The following is a 17,171-nucleotide window of genomic DNA, read 5'->3' as shown; positions in this document are numbered from 1 at the left end:
TCGTGACACGTGGCAAAACGTGAGCGTTTTTAACTGAAATGGACGTGACTGTGTCTTCTCTGCTTTTAGATGGCAATGCTTTTGAAACTCCAAGAGGCTGCCAATTACATCGAATCTCCAGACAAGGACGACCCCAGCCTGCCAAGACTGTGAACAAGCTTACACTTAAAAAAAAAACTCCGCACTTCATATGAAAAAAAAGTCATTGTTACTCGTCTGCTGTAAGGACAATGTACTGTGCATTAGGGAACCCTCAGAAAAAAAGAAAAAGGTTGTAGGGTGATTTTGAAGCATCATTCCTACAATGAAAAGTTGAAAGTGAAAATCATGCAGAATTTTTAAGAAAGTATAGGTGGACTTAAACAAAACACATATATAAAGGAGGTCCTCGCTTTACGACGGCATTCCGGCCTACGACAGCGACGTAACCCAGATGTCGACATAAATCCAAATGCATTGGAGTCTACCACTAACCTTGTTCAATTGGAATTGGTATTTAAAGACCCTTTAAAATGAATTGAGAGATTTGTTTCTAAATACTATACCTTGGACGATAATTGCTGAAAATGTGCAAGAATATGATGTACTCAATTATGGAAATATAGCATCAAATTGCTTTTACCATTTCAGTTTTCCTGATTTTTGGGGCGTGGCTAAAACAGCCCCGGTGACACACTTAGTCGCCAGTTCCATCTCCCCCACAATATAATAACTTAACCGCCTTCGTTCACATGACTCGTTATGCAGCGCAATTGTGAGTTACCTAGCTATTATTACTAAGATAGCTGGTGGCTAGTGCCTCCCATTGCGACGAGGAAAACAACCCGGAAGGATGTATAGCAGCCACCGCATGGTTTAAATGGACATACTTTTGCGGCTCAAACATATATGTAGGCATAAGAAAGGTGCTAGACCATTTTTCAGCAGGGCCTGTTTCCACACATTTAGCGGAAACAAAGAGAACGGCTTGATTTTTCACAATTTTATCACTACATACTTTTTTACGTTTTTGTTTTTTTTAATCTTTCAAATTTGGCAGGGTTGTTAAAAACACTCTTCTATGGTGTGTCAAATTTGGAAAAGCGTTTGTTCTCACTTTAAGTTCACCTGTAAAGGTTACAGTGCTTTTTAGAGTCATCCTGAAATTCCCTAAAGCCCAATATCTGTAAATGCGGCGGTAACTGAACTCTTGCGCCAGGAGCAGCATTTATTTTTTTTTTGCCGCTGTGCCGTTTGTAACCTTTTGTACAATATGTCGGGACCGCCGTAAACCGAGGACCCCCTGTATTTACACAATTCCTTTCAGGTCCCTTGACCACCTCTTTCCCTCAGTCCTCTTCTTAGATTGGTGCTAAAAGTTAAAAAAAATAATTTAAAAAAACACTTCAGGTGATGTCCTAACCATCACACCCTGCGCAGCATAACGCAGGGATCAGTGTGCTCGTCCACCGATGCTGTTCTCAAAAGTAAAATAAATAAATAAATAAATAAATAAAAATAAAAAAAGTATGACAGCACAATGGAAGTTGCTGAAGTTCATATCTGCTGCATCCGTCTCTTAAAGCCAAATGTTACACATTATGCAATCCCCTGACTTTCCAACTTGATCAGGTGAAAAAAAACCAACAAAGATGCCTTAAAGAAGAAAAAAACAATTACTGGTGCTTATGTCAGCTTAGCTCCTTATGAGCAGGTTTCGATGGCCTTTCATTTTCTGCCGCTACTTCTGACTTTGAACTTGCACGTCCATATTCACAAACTGGAAAATGTTGCTGTCATACTTTTTTTCCCCCACCCCTCTCTCTGCAACTGTTCTAGCACTTTTTTATTTGAGCTGCTTTAACCTTGAAACACACACAAATATCACCACTGCTGCCATGTACAGTATAGCAGGTATTACGTTCACAATTACTCCACCAGCAGGAGGAGAATGATGATACACTTTGACTCCACTTCCTTAAAAACTCGACGCGAGGAATATTAGCGCCACACAGAATACGGGTGCATCTTACTAAAAGAGAATATCGGAGGAAAACTCATTTCAGTGCATCAATTCAAAAATAAAAATTCAGATTGTAAACAGATTCACAACACACGATGTGAAATATTTAATTTTTTAATCATTTTGAGGATTATGGCTTACAGTTAAGGAAAACCACAAATTTACCATCTCAAGAATTACATAAGAAACAATCAACTTGATTTTTATTGGAGAATTTAGGTAGGTAGGTTTTGCCATGTGTTAAATTAATCCATATAACTATACAACAACAACAAAATCCAATCTTTGTCGCAAACATTACTGGTATTTTATCCCAGTCCATGCTGTTCAGGCAAACATTGGTAGAAGGACTTTTAAAACCTATTACTGCTCAACATTCCAAAAGACTGTTCAACAATGCATTGGTTTGGATTGCTCATTAAGTCTCCCGACAACAACTGATAAAAATAGAACAAATCTGTTCTAGCAATCCTATTTTTGTCGTTATAAAACTTTTGAAAACACGAGACCTGTTGTTTTAACTTGCAATTCACCATAAACAAGGCAATGGTTTTGTTTCGAAACAAGTATCTAAAAGTTAAATACAGCTGAATTGTACTTAACAAAAGTTCTATACTGGATTTATTTTTTTTTTTTTAAGCCACTATAACATTATGCACATTTTGAACATTGAATTCAGTGTTTGTTTGTGTACCACGAGTGACCACTGACCTACATCTATGATTTTTGTCCTTTCTGTGCGGCGCTAATATGCCTTCATAAGCGGTCGAGTTTCTTACAAACCGAATAATCACTCGCGTATGTGAAACCCGAAAACATTATTCCGAATCATGTCCGCAGGTGCGAACGATTGTAAGACAAAGGTCATAACGGAAGCAAAGACGAGTATAAAACATGTAGCAAAGTTACTTAGCTAATAATGAGAGCGAAAGCCAAGGTGAATGACTTTAAAGCTACCTACACCCACTTCATTGTCCATTCACGTCATAAACCTCACCAGGAAAAGCTTAAAATCAAATGTTGCATAGTATCGACATTTTCGTAGGTTTGGTGCTTTTACCGTTGTTCGCTGTCGAAGATCACGCAACGATTCAGGGTAGGTTGGCCAGATTGTTGACGTTAAATAGATTTTGAGAGTAACTTTTTATATATATATATATATATATATATATATATAAACAAGTGGCGTCACGTGAGACATTGTACCATGTATATGACCATATCCGTGTTACGGTATTGGTGGATTGCTCCAGAGTCAGAATGATTTAACACTTTGGAAGGTGCTTCATGTATTTATTTTGTGTGTGTGTAAAATATACATAGATTGTCCCTAAAATAGTAAATGACTGTATTACATCAAGCGGGGTACACACATAGCGATTTTTAACAGCGCAAATGATTTTTTTTAAAATGTGACCGATGCCACACTTGACCAGGATGCACTCAAGTGGACCAACACAGCACACCGCACACATCGACATCGACAATCGTGTACGTCAAGCCCCAAACCAGATGTCTGTCGTAGTACCAAGACCGACCTGTGTGAGGCAGCATTGTGCCACAGACCATCCAGACTGCTGATAAATACAGCAAAGTACAAAGAGTAGTAATAGAAGAAGAAATAGAAAAAGGTTTTTCTTTTGTAAATTTTGAACAGGTTTTGACATTTGTTGTTAGCCTCATAGCATAATTGCTGAAGCCATTTTAATCTTGCTGTTACCAAATCAATGAAAAATATTTAGGACTTGCTAAAAAAATATATTGTTTTTTTCTCGTTTTTTTTTTTTTAAACGTTTAAATAGGATTTAGGCAATTACGCTACTAGGCTAGCGATCTATATTTGCCAGCCCTGACCAATTTTCAAGCTGATCGGGAGAAGGAAATATATATATATCATTGACATAATTGATTAATCAAAGTCAACTCAACTATCATCACCTTAGCGTCGACTACAAAAAAATATGAAGTCGTTCAATCCCTATTTGGCACACCCCACACCATAGGATAATCACCTAGGATAATCTTTAAAAGACATGCGATAAGTGGGCGTATGCTGACTTTGATTGGAAAAAGGCTGAAATTTGACCCGATTATCGATATGCGTGTACTCTGCTTTAAGGATGTGGTGTTGAATGAACTTCATATGTACTTCAATCCTGTTAATGAATGTCCAGCCACTTTAACGTGACACGATAAATTATACGTAAAGTTAAAACGGTCGCTTGGTTGCGACTAGCCGACTCTGATTGGTCAACCTAGCTTTCCAAGTGAATACAAAGATGAGTTTCACACACACAAAAAAAAAAAAAAAAGGGGTTAGATCAAATTCTTTGTAAATATGTAAGCCCTGTACTCTATTTTCTGGAACGTTTCATCTCATGGACTGGTTGTTGTGCTTGTCACTGTGTAGTAGCCGTGACTTCAGTTTTGTATTGGGACTATACAGCAACTTCTACTTGGGTTTTTGACAATGTCGAATGTTCCAGTTCTTAGATCGTGAGCGAAGGCATAACCCGGTAAGCCTTAAAACGGTGGTTTCGGGAAGGGCGTTATGTTGGAAACAGGGTAAAAAGACCTAGTTTGAAATAATGGTCAAGCTCTCCACTTCAAATTGAACCTTAAATTCCAAAACGGTTGGAAAAAGCAATTCGAATGGGTGTAGCCCAGAAAACTAAATGGAGGCCATTACAGGTTGCTGGATAGTCATATTTTTTGGAGAAAGTCGGAGAAAAAAAAGATGTTATGAGCTATCTTGAAATGTTCAAGGTTTTTCTTTCTAAATGCATGTAAACTCGCCGTGTGACAAATAGGAAGATAATTTGTTTTCTTTTTACGACTCCGATATTTGATAATTCCTCTTCTTTTCTAAGAATCCTTTATAAAGGTTAAGTTCTCTATTTTGTACGAAATGTCGTTGTAAAGATTGTAAATACGGCAGCGTTCTGGATGCTCGGCAAAGAAAAGAGTTCCGAGTCGAGTTCCGATAAAACCGCGGATAGGTTTAACGAAAAGCGCTAGGCAGCCTCCATACAGTAAATCCACCCACCGTACAACCAACCACTGTTTGTTCAAATCAATAAAGTACATGTTATATTTCATCACCTGCTTCTTCTCACTTCATTTGACCCCCCCCCTCCAAAAAAAGGTCCGTCGAGCTATTATTATTATGATTTACTATCATAAATCTCAGTTAACTTATTGTAATTGATCAAATAAAAAAAATAGTAAACAATATTGCATGATGAGTTAATTTTTATTAAATAATTGGCAAATTTATTGTTGATATTTGAAAAAATTAATATCTGTTTTTGTACATAATGGTTTTTATTATTCAAAAATTGATGAATTTCTTTGTACATAAAATTAAAAAATATGAATAAAATAAAAGGTAACGTTTTTGTACTGAATGGGTTTTTAATTTCAAATGATACTTTATATTTAAATTTAATGTTTTATTGTTTTTATGAATTGGTTAATACATTGTTAATAATACAATAAATAAGTAAAAAAAATTAACTGTACAGTACATTTCGATTTTTTAATTATTGTAATAAATATTGGTAAATTAATTTATTGTAAATTATATTATATTTATTGTAAATAATATTTGTAATTAATTTTACAAAAACATTTGTTAATAGAGTGTGAATGAAACAAACAAATTAAAAAACAATTCTAGCGATACATTTAATGTTTTATTTAATAATTGTGTATTTTACTTTAAATACTATAATAAACATCCATCCATTTTCTGAGCCGCTTCTCCTCACTAGGGTTGCGGGCGTGCTGGAGCCTATCCCAGCTGTCATCGGGCAGGAGGCGGGGTACACCCTGAACTGGTTGCCAGCCAATCGCAAGGCACATACAAACAAACAACCATCCGCACTCACATTCACGCCTACGGGCAATTTAGAGTCTCCAATTAATGCATGTTTTTGGGATGTTGGAGGAAACCGGAGTGCCCGGAGAAAACCCACGCAGGCACGGGGAGAACATGCAAACTCCACACAGGCGGGGACGGGGATTGAACCCCGCACCTCAGAAGTGTGAGGCTGACGCTCTAACCAGTCGGCCACCGTGCCGCCCTATAATAAACGATTTTACATAACTTATTAAAATTTGTTTTATAAAATGTAGTTTTATAAACTACGAATAATAAATGTTAGTAAACTATTTTACATCGCTTTAATATTTTTATCAATTTTATTATTGTAAATGATGCAAATGGAAAATATTACTTAAACAATTTTACATATTTAACCTTTTTCAATAAATTTTATCAAATAATTGGGCAATTTATTGTCTATAATGGAACAAAGATTATTTGAAACAGTCACCATTTTACATGTACATTTCATATTTTTATTAATTGGTGTGTTATCCATCCATCCATCCATTTTCTGAGCCGCTTATCCTCACAAGGATCACGGGAGTGCTGGAGCCTATCCCAGCTATCTTCGGGCAGGAGGCGGGGTACACCCTGAGCTGGTTGCCAGCCAATCGCAGGGCAGATACAAACAAACAACCATCCGCACTCACATTCACACCTACGGGCAATTTAGAGTCTTCAATTAACCTACCATGCATGTTTTTGGAATGTGGGAGGAAACCGGAGCACCCGGAGAAAACCCACGCAGGCACGGGGAGAACATGCAAACTCCACACAGGCGGGGCCAGGGATTGAACCCCAGTCCTCACAACTGTGAGGCAGACGCTCTAACAAGTCGTCCACCGTGCCGCCAATTGGTGTGTTAATTTATTGTAAATAATAAAATAAAATATAAATTATTAGTTAAACAATAAAAATTGTGCATCCATTTAATAAAATAATTGATCAAGTAATTATTATTTAAATAATGCACTAACTGGGTGAATGCCTTAAGACTTCATTTGCGGCTTCGTTAAGCTCGAAGTCAGTCAAGCGGTGTCAATTCCGTCCACTGCAAAGAGGGCAGGGCCTGTCTCTCTCGGGGATGTGGGGGTTGTATATAAGCGCTCCACTCCAGTGAAACCTTTGGCATTGGATACAGTCAAAGGACTTTTTTTTTTTTTTTTTTTGCCACTTGGGAATTAGCTGCCAACATGCCCGCCAAGCCTGCCCCGATCAAGAAGAAACCCGCCCCTCTCAAGAAGGTGCAAAAGGCCACACCTGAACCGGTTGCAGCACCGGCTCCCGAGCCCGCCCCGGTCGTGGAGGTCCCCCCAGCGGAGCCTGCCGCGCCGGCGGAGGCGGCGCCCGCCACTGACCCCGAGCCGGCCGCACCTGCCGAGGTCTCCGCGCCTGCCGTGGAGGGCGAGGCCCCTGCTGCTCCTCCAGCCGAAGCGGCTGAAGCCGCACCGGCTGATGGTAAAGCTTGTGTGTGGAACTCTGAAATTATGTGACTTATTTTACATCGTTTACTCTTAGGATGGTGCTTGTTCTACATGTTTTGAGACTTACAAACTTCATACAATAACATTTTAACGTCAACTTACACCATGTTCGGGAATCAATACAACTACTCATTTACAAACTAGCCATGCGCATACCTCCACCAAGGCAAAAATAATAATAATAATAATAATTCTTTAGTTACATATGTCAATGAAATGAGCGTCATGTTGGGGGAAATACTGCATTTCCCTCCGGTAGTAGAACAAAAGTGAGGTTTTAAGAAACTTTCTTTCTTGAACTGGGTATGCATGGTCTCACAGCCGTGCCGTAAACGCTCCCTTTGCGGTCGGTCACGTTCGACACATCCCCACCACACGACAATATGCTTTAAAATCACATAAAATGTGCCTACATTAACTCTGGCATGCGAGATTTAAAATTCAACATCGACATGGTCTCACAGCCGTGCGTCAAGTGCTTTGTGCAATGTTGTTTATTGCCACCGTGTGACTGTTAGTTTTCAATTTAATTAAAGCTGGAATACAACGAACAACGTCAGCATGTTCTTACAGCATGCCGTAAGTGCTCTCTGCGCAATGTCTGTCTATCTTCACCATGGAAGATTATTAGATTAAATTGAGCTAAAATTTCATTAAACCGGAGATACGACAAAATGGCATCAGTAGGGTCTCACAGCCATACAACAAGTGCACTCAGTGCGATCTCTGTGCAACGCCCGCTTTACCTCAACCCCTGAGCATACGCTTTAAATTGAACCACATTTTTGTTTAATCAGTGATGCGACAAATGGCACCGGCACAGTCTTACAGCCGTGCAGCAAGCACTATGTAACATCTATCCCGTTCACACCGCATGACAATACGTTTGAAATCGCAAACTCTGGCATGCAGGAACCAAAATACAACACCGGCATGGTCTCATTGCCATGCATCAACTTTGCCAACTTTCTATTGTGAGGCAGCTACATTGTAATAGGGAAGTTACAATTCTCTGGTGACTAGCTTACAATACATATCTACGTAGCTTGCCCTTTAAATTAAGTAAATAACCACTTTTATTTGGGGAAATACGGTAATGATATTTTGTCTTATGTTTATGAACAAAACCTCCATTGATATACTTTTAGCTCACTTTTATTAATGTTTTTTTTTTTTTAATTATTCTAGACTGACGGACTTGTCATTTGAGCATTATTAAAAATAAATAAAACACCTCGCCAGATGCTGCGTCTTCGGGTTACAAACACCTGCCCGCCCGTGAGGCACTCATTTTTTTTCTTTTTTAAATTAATAGCCGTTGATGTGGAGCCAACATGTTCTTGTTTTCGACATTAAATTTGCCTGCATTAACGTTGGCATGCGCGAAACAAAATACTACTCCAAATAACATTGGCACGGTCTTACAGCCGTGCAGCAAAGGCAACACTTGCCAAGTCGCCGTTGTGGCTCAGTTACATCATGTGAATTAACAATGTTGTCAACCAATAAAGCGACATTTCAACATGCATTTGTACAAGTTAGAACCTTACTTCCACTTATTTACTACTTTTAAAAATAGATTTTAAAGACTGACATATTGTTTTGAACATTATTAAAAGTAAACACTTTTTTTCCACATACAAAATGTATTAATAGCTGCTACACTGCAAAAACTAAAACCTAATCAAGATTAAACATCTCAAATCAAAATATGCTTCATATTTGTCTGCCAAGATATTACTTTTTAAAAGGCAATTTTTCACTTTCACTTGCTTCTAGCATTTTTCTTGAATATCTTAAGGTATGATTACTTATGATTATATCAATTGCTATCAGACATTGTAAAATAACTAACTAAATTCTATAGGTGTGGGTCATATAAATACACTACTCTTAAGGTGAGCAGTCTTTTTTGTTTTGAGAAATTGCCAAGTCAAATTCTCCTGTTCTATTAGCAGATAATTTTGCTAAAATTATGTTCATTTCATCCCTTCTTTTCCTCTAGTGATTTTGAGCGCAGTTTTTGCAGTGTACATGTTCCCCTCTCTTTATTTGGTGACAAATTGGCTGAAGAAAAAAAAAAAAAAAAAAAAAAAGGGAGCTCGGGAAGTGTTTGAAATGTTTTTGCTGTCGCTTATTCCGCCAATAATCCTGGCTGTGCCCGTTCAGCAGAAGCTGGCGAAGCACCACAGCCCGAAGAGCCTAAAGCACCGACACCGCCGCCACCTCCACCCAAAGGTAACCCCTGCCGCTGCCCAATCAAGAGTAAATTTCATTCAGAAATTCCCAAAATATGAGTTTTATTATCACTGTCCGCAGAGCCCACGAGCGCCCCTGTGGATCTGTTCGTGGAGGACAAGAACGACACTTCGGTGACGATCAACTGGAGTCAGCCAGAGGTTGTCGGGCTGTCCGGCCTAGATGGGTACACCATCGAGGTGTGCAAGGACGGAAGTGAGTGCCAGGGCCGCGGCAGGTGCACGCGCCGCAAAGCTGGCATGCCAGAGTTCAACCGGTGATATTTATACACTGGCCGCTAGACGCTCAGCTGACCCTGTAAATCACCAGACGGGATTCAGAGGGGCAGCTGATGGAGGATTTCTTGCATTAGTGATCAGCTCACAAGTTTGTGGACTACTGCTGGGTGTGTCGACATCACAGAGCGCCCTACAAGGACTGAGGCATTTCGGCAATTCTGCTTTAAGACTAAAAGCTAAGCGAGCAGCAATTTAAAGGTGGACCAAACTCAAGATGGCAAAACGTTCCATTTTAAATGTGCATAGCTTCCTTATCAGCGGCTGTTTGCTTAAAGCTACAAAGTATTAAAAAATATATGTTTAAAACATTGCATTTGCTCGCTTATGGTGGGGGGGCACATTTTTAGGTCTTTTTATGTTTACTGTACAGTATTTTGTTACTGTTTGTTACATAAAGTGATTGAAAGTGCACCAGATGATGTGCCTATACTCCCTCTATCCTAATCATGTGTGGAGGGACTACAACACATTCTAGCTAGTTGTGGTAGGCTATATTAAATTAGCTAATGATGAACGCCTAATAACTTTATCATAAACGTGCAGTTGTGTATTTTAAGCCAGTTGTACTTTAGCTTCTTTTATTAACTGTGAAAGGATCCCAAACACGAGTCTGCAGTAACAGTCTGTGTGGAAAAATAATCACTGCAAAATCCCATGACATAGCAAATAATCCACAATATAAGTACGATTTAAAAAGAAATAAAAACATTGGTGATGTCGTGAAGCCGGAAAAAGTGAATGGTGTCACAGTATATGAGGACTTTCAAATTTGGCAGTTGTTTTAAAAAGTTTTGGGGGTTGGGGTCCTCTAGGTTTGCTTAAGGACACTCGCCCCGCCCATGCACAAAGACTGAAATGCAGTTGTCACCTTTCCTCTGAACCTGAAACTTATCCTTCCAGCCGAGGACTGGAAGGCCGTCAACGAGGACCTGCAGAAGTCTTGCCGCTTTATCATCAAGAACCAGACCACCGGAGACCGGCTCAAGATCCGTGTGGTGGCCGTGAACGCCGGAGGACGAAGTCTGCCTGTCGCCCTCCCTGAAGCTGTCCTGGTGAAGGAGGTTGCCGGTAAGACAAGGCATCTTAAAGACCGTGAACTTAAGAAGTAGAAAAATAGACTTTCTACATCAAATAAACACCTGCCACTCACTGCAGGAGGCTAAATTAAAACAGATACTATTTAAGGAAATATAAATATGGCCATGAAGGAGGTAACGATAAGGTAAAGACCATACAAAAAAATCTTTTTAAATGGACACCATACTTGAAATAAATGGTAGCAACTTTCTGCAGTAGAGTGAATGAACACACACTATTTGAAGAGATACAAATATCGTCAACCTGGGAAAGAAGGTCTCCCGTAAGACAGGACATGACAACACAGTAAAGACCACTTTTGGCCTCGCTCACTAAATTCTCATTAGCGTAAAACCCTGAGTCCACTTGCCTGCCTAACTAGTAACTAGTTGGGTTGTCATACCCATCTTGGCAGGCACGCTGGGAAGAGAAAGCATTTGATGAATGGTTTCCTTCAAAAGGGCCCCCGAAAGCAGCGGAAAAATAGCAGGGATGTCTGCGGCCATTATCGCACATGCCCAGGCGTCGAGCTCGAGTGAGCTGAGGGCCAGCAGGCGGACGTCCGTGGTACGGTAGAGGTTGAATTCCTGTCTGTGTGCAGGGGAGAAGTGTTGACTGGTCTCAGGTGACACTCAAATCTCATGACAGCCTTTTATTTTGGAAGACACACAGTGATTTTTCAGCGCAGCTAATCCGCTCTAAGTGACACGATAAGGCGACACGACATGACTGGCATTTCCACTTATTCTCGCATTTGTGATTGTTGAGGCAGACACTCTAACCAGTCGCCCACCATGCTGCCTCTTTCCTTAAACTGATTTTTTTTTTTTAATAATATTGTCCTTGTTTTCTTCACCACTTAGATCGTCCCAAGGTGCGCCTGCCTCGCTTCCTCAGGCAGAGATACGTGACCCAAGTTGGGGACAAGATCAACCTGACCATCCCCTTCACAGTAAGCACAAGACCAGGAAGCCGCCTTACGTGTCGCACGTGACCAAAGCGTAATGGTCTGGTATTCTCAAGGGCAAACCCAAGCCTGTGGTGAGCTGGACCAAGAACGGGCAGCCCCTGGAGAGGGGAAGGGTGAACATTCGCAGCACGGAGAGGGACAGCATCATCTTCATACGGGCGGCCGAGAGGGACGACTCCGGCGTCTTCGAGATGTGCGTCAAAGTGGACGACTTTGAGGACAAGGCCACACTCACCCTGCAGATTGTCGGTAGGTGAACGCCGTATGTTTAGTATCTGTGTTTTTGTTATAAATAAAGTCCTCCTCTCAAAAATAAACCTTCAATATGTACCTGGTAGTCTCTGTAGAAAAACACTCCTTAGTCACAACTCCAGGAAAAACGGAAAATTTTAATTGTTAAAATCCTTCAAATATTTGCCTCATAATCTCGGTAGATTCATGAACAACATCTGGAGAGAGAATGGGAAAAAAAACTTTTTTTAAAACTCATAAAGGTCTCCTCCCAATTAAAGGAGATTCTGGAATGTTTGCTAATGTTTTGTCTTGTGCATTCACAGAGCTTCCTGGACCTCCAGCCAGCGTAAAGATCGTGGACACGTGGGGCTTCAACGTGGCCCTGGAGTGGACTGTGCCCAAAGACAACGGTAACACGGACATCACAGGCTACACCATCCAGAAGGCCGACAAGAAGACCGGAGTAAGAACCGCACTGGAACCCTAGTTAGTTATAATACATCCTGGATCCTGACGAGAGTTGCGGGTGTGTTGACAGGACTGGTTCACCGTGCTGGAGCACTACCACAGACTCAACGCAACGATCTCAGACCTCATCATGGGCAACATCTACAAGTTCCGGGTGTTCTCGGAGAACAAGTGTGGAGTCAGCGAGGAGGCGGCCATCACCAAGGACGAGGCCAAGATCCTCAAGACGGGTAAGACATTTATTCCAAACTACAGTGGTAACTTGATGTATGTGTTTGTCGCTTGCTCGATATTTTTTTTATTTGTGTTGTGTGCCAAAATTTGAGTTAACGATGATCGTATTTCAAATATGTCACCGCTCGCTTGAGTAAAGTGGAATTTTTTTTTTTAAATGGCGCAGTTAACTCATTCACTGCCGTGGATGTATATATTTGTCAACTGAAATCCAACGTTTACTGCCAACAGCGTATATATTCGTCAAAGTATGTTTTTCAACGGGTAGGCGTTCAAGAGGGTCTCGCCCAGCTTGTCTGTGAAATTCTAGCTCTTACAAAATCTAATGACAAACGGATGCAAATAGATGGCAGCGTTGGATCGCTTTGGATTTGAGATCGGCAGCTTTTGAGCTGATGATATAAATTAGGGGGGTAATCTCAGTTTGTCACGCTTATGAGTCAGAGAGATTGACACATTGGAAGTAGGATATGTTTATGCACCTCATAGTCGAACGGACTATGTATATGTATGGTATAAACAAAGTATTTGTCGTGGTAGGTAATAGAAAGTGTGTAGAAAATGCTAGAGAAAAAAAGTATTTCTTTTGGTAGGTTTGGTGCTTATATTGTCACAGAGCACAATATTATGTGGGTCGTAAAAGAAAAACGTCTAGCAGTGACTACCGAGTTAAGGTAGTGTAATGCCCTCGCATGTGGGCAAGGAGAGCCTCAGTTGCCGATGCACTTTCAGCTAACGAATTAAACTCATAACATCTGAGCCTCCTTTTTTATTTCTTTTTTTTTTTTTTTATTTAACCTTTATTTAGCCAAGATGAAAAATCTCTTCAACAAGAGTGTTATTTCCCGCAGGCATCAAGTACAAGGCCCCTGATTACCAGGAGCACGACTTCACTGAGGCGCCCAAGTTCACCACCTCCCTGGCCAACAGAGCCACCACGGTGGGCTACAGCACCAAGTTGCTGTGCTCCGTCAGGGGATACCCCAAGGTACGGTTCTCCGGCCCCATTCCAAGCCTTTCACCTGCTGTCATTAGCTACGCCGGATGAGAAGGCTCTGAGTGGGATTGGTATACTTTGTGTTAGGATGACAGGGGGTTAGAAGAGGCCGGCGGGGGTGACGGGTCAGGTGAGAAGAGGGGGCACATTTGTGGCATTCCCAGGGGGTCGTCGCCATATCAAAACTCCAAAATGGGTGGAGCGTTTATCCATAACATAAATAGAAACCACCCTCCAAATCCACATCAAATGTTGTTACTATCCCCGCAGTCAGAACCACATAATAACCCCATCTAAAACCGCCTTCCTCCCCCTGCAGCCCAAGATCGAATGGCTGAAAAACCAGATGATCATCGGCGACGACCCCAAATTCCGTCAGATCTGCGTGCAGGGAATCTGCTCCCTCGAGATCCGCAAGCCGGTGAGCTTCGACGGAGGCGTTTACACCTGTCGAGCCAAGAACAACCACGGCGAGGTCACAGTCAGTTGCAAGCTGGAAGTCCGACGTACGTAAATAATGAGACGTTTGTTTGGGGTGGAGTTCCGTGAAGACTAACAAGGTGCCTCCGTTATAAACAGAGCCGGTTGTTCCAGAGGCAGAAAAGAAATAAGCGTTCATCTTCATTCACAAAGGTAAGAATTGATCACAGTCAACTTGGGAAGACTATTTATTGAAAGAACCAAAGATGCAATAATTCACCCATCATCGACGATGACTCCATGCGTTTAATTTATAACACTGATCCATACCTGACGTATACAACCCTAAAATTAAAACAGACATCAGCATCATCTGGAATAGACACCCTACTTCAAATAAACAATTGGTAGTTGTCTGAATTTGAGTAAATCTAACACCTGGCTACTACTTGGGGCACACATTTTTTCCCAAACAAATAAAGGCTTCCTCTCAAATACATGCCTTACTTCAAATAAACACCTGGCAGTTATCTGAATTTAAATAAATAAACACCCTTGGCCAAAAAATGAGGAAACAAATAAAGGCCTCCTCTCAAATAGATAGCTTACTTCAAAGACAGACCTGGATAGATAACTGGATTTGAGTAAATACACGTTTTTTACATTTCAAACAAGTAAATACTTGCACTAAGATAGAAGCCTGACTTCAAATAAACTCCGTGTAGTTGTTTGTTTGTTTGTTTTGTTTTTCTTAAACAAATAAAGGCTTCCACTCAAAGACAAACCTTGCCTCAAATAAAGACCCAGTAATAAAAGTATCTTCTCCAATTGATGCCTTACTTCAAATTCAAGCCTGGAAGGGATCTGGATTTGAGTAAATACCAGTAAACCTCGCAAGCCTCTATTTGAGGAAAAACTTTACTTATCCTATCAAGTAGACGCCACTTCAAGTAAACATGAGGTGGCCCACGTGAACTCCATGACACTCTTTTGCCGACACCGAGCGGGCACTAAACTGGGACGAGGTGCCCGAACAGCAGAATTCATAAATTATATGGGTAGTGGCACGTCACTTAAAGAGACTCACATTTCCACGACTCAGCAAAGTGCTGAGCCTGCGCAATGGACGTGCACATTTTATTCATTTCAATTTTAGTGGATTGTTTCATTTTATTCCCACACAAAATTGCTTTCATGTGTGCCTCGGTCATGCTCCTAAACTAAGCTAACACCTGTTGTGCTTGCGGTTATTTGTCCGTGTGTGTCGAATTCCCAAATTAGGAGCCGAGAGTGCGGGGCCTTCGCAGCATAAGGTGCGAGACACTTATAGCCCCGTCTAAAATTATATCTTCCCTTTCATAATGAACACATTTGGTGCATTTAAATACCTTTTCTACCCTCGACAGGAAGGTTCTGGATTCCTTGGAAGGACGTGTACAGTACATACGGCTGATGACCACAGCTCCAAATACAAAAGTCCTAATCCATTTCTGCCATCATCTTCCCCCCCCCCCCACACAAATGCCAACAAACTCCACATACTATATAACATGTTTGTACGAACGACTCATTTAGTTAGCCTCCCTGCTGTTATTTACGAAAGACGTGGTCAGAGGCTAAAAGATTATAACGAAGCTAACCAATGTGTACGAGTCGTTTTCATAGCATTTAATCGATTACGGTAAAAAATGCCCACCGCATTTTATTTTGAAAATCAATTATTTTACTGACATGAGTATTATTTGAATCATTGGCAGTTGTTATCATTCAAAAGGGAATCATTGTTTGTCAGTGTTAAAGTTCCATTTTTCAAACTTTTAATCGCAAAATGTTTTTACCGTTACGTGTCCCAAATGAAATGTCAGGTTTTGCAACATGTTTTATGAAGATGCTAATTACATTTTTGGGCATATAGAATTGTTCTCCTATTGCTTATTATGCATTTTCTGTGAAAACTAACACAAATGCATCTTCGCCTTTTAGGAGTTCCTTTCCCCCCCGTTCTTAGCCAAAAAGTGCAACGTTGTTCCTTCTGTTGTTTTTGCCACTGCAGGGAGCCGCATTATGTTGTTGCAATGCACCAGAGGGATCTGTGATCTGAAGTGTCAGGATGTGGCAGCCATTTCGCATTCACACAATAGCAGACAGCAAAATAGATGATGTTATTTCTGAAGTATGTATGAATTTGTGAAAGTGTCAGGGCAATTGCATGTCTTTACCGTTATTACGTTTGTATAAAGACAAGAGTCTAATGGGTTTAATGAGTAATTGGGATCATTTATGCACTTGGAGAGTTTGAAGGGCAACGGATGTGAATTGTGCAATTTGCACGGTGCCTATGAAGCTGCTTATGTCTTTTGCATTTTTTCTTTACTATTGTGGTGTGAAATTTTAAATCAATACCTTTTAGAAAAAAAGGATTTGGCTGTTTCAGGATGGGAGACGTATGCACCTAAAATCAAGGCGGCAAAGTGTGTTTACCTTTATGAAATCGAATGACACGTAAATGACCCATATGCTACCAGAACTTGAAATAAACATTGTCTGATCATTTTTCTTAGCGTGCGGCAACGTTTTCTCCAAGAAGATCAGCACACACAAATCTCAACGGTCGGAACTGTGGTGATTTCGGGTCACCAAGGCAACGAGAGAGAGACACTATTTTCCTCATTGTAAGCCCCAAGTCCAGCATCCAAATGATTTGGGTTCGAGTATATTCGGGACAAACAGTTTCTGCTGACTGCTGAAATGAGGTGATTCAGGGTCACCTAGCAACTATTTTCCTCATTATAAGCCTCCTTCCACTAAATGTTTGGTAGTTGTCTGGTTTTGAGTGAATAAACTAAAAAATAAATGCCA

At 40.6% G+C, this 17,171-nt stretch overlaps 2 protein-coding genes across 5 annotated transcripts in view; both read left to right on the top strand.

The window, feature by feature from the left end:
- Positions 1-5,100, top strand: part of LOC133483089 (neuron navigator 1-like) — a 42,887-nt gene extending 37,787 nt beyond the window's left edge. Inside the window, 1 exon segment of the mRNA XM_061783699.1 lies at positions 70-5,100. Coding sequence (XP_061639683.1) covers positions 70-153 — 84 coding nt within the window. The 3' untranslated portion in view covers positions 154-5,100.
- A 1,930-nt stretch (positions 5,101-7,030) lies between these two features.
- Positions 7,031-17,171, top strand: mybphb (myosin binding protein Hb). 4 transcript variants are annotated; one of them, XR_009790280.1, is made up of 13 exons: positions 7,032-7,349; positions 9,548-9,613; positions 9,695-9,829; positions 10,813-10,980; positions 11,853-11,941; positions 12,013-12,208; positions 12,517-12,656; positions 12,732-12,891; positions 13,747-13,883; positions 14,212-14,398; positions 14,472-14,525; positions 15,594-15,625; positions 15,719-16,865. XR_009790280.1 is itself a non-coding variant. In XM_061786122.1 (12 exons), exons 1-11 carry the CDS (start codon positions 7,085-7,087, stop codon positions 14,501-14,503), a joined length of 1,578 nt encoding a protein of 525 aa, XP_061642106.1. In that variant the 5' UTR covers positions 7,031-7,084; the 3' UTR covers positions 14,504-14,525; positions 16,874-17,171. The 4 variants fall into 4 exon arrangements, 2 of the variants coding, with proteins under 2 accessions (XP_061642106.1, XP_061642104.1); XR_009790279.1 differs by having other exon boundaries at positions 9,545-9,613; XM_061786122.1 differs by lacking the exons at positions 15,594-15,625; positions 15,719-16,865 and adding an exon at positions 16,874-17,171 and having other exon boundaries at positions 7,031-7,349; positions 9,545-9,613.

The sequence above is a fragment of the Phyllopteryx taeniolatus genome, chromosome 9, assembly GCF_024500385.1.
Source record: "Phyllopteryx taeniolatus isolate TA_2022b chromosome 9, UOR_Ptae_1.2, whole genome shotgun sequence".
Taxonomy (NCBI): Eukaryota; Metazoa; Chordata; class Actinopteri; order Syngnathiformes; family Syngnathidae; genus Phyllopteryx; species Phyllopteryx taeniolatus.
This window is presented reverse-complemented; position numbering and strand designations above follow the sequence as displayed.

Bases quoted from the DNA above. Each gene is read 5' to 3' on its own strand.
- mybphb (XM_061786122.1), top strand. From the start codon at position 7,085: ATGCCCGCCAAGCCTGCCCCGATCAAGAAGAAACCCGCCCCTCTCAAG. The intron at 11,942-12,012 runs GTAAGCACAAGA...GGTATTCTCAAG, and splicing joins ACCTGACCATCCCCTTCACA to GGCAAACCCAAGCCTGTGGT. The intron at 12,892-13,746 runs GTAAGACATTTA...TATTTCCCGCAG, and splicing joins GGCCAAGATCCTCAAGACGG to GCATCAAGTACAAGGCCCCT.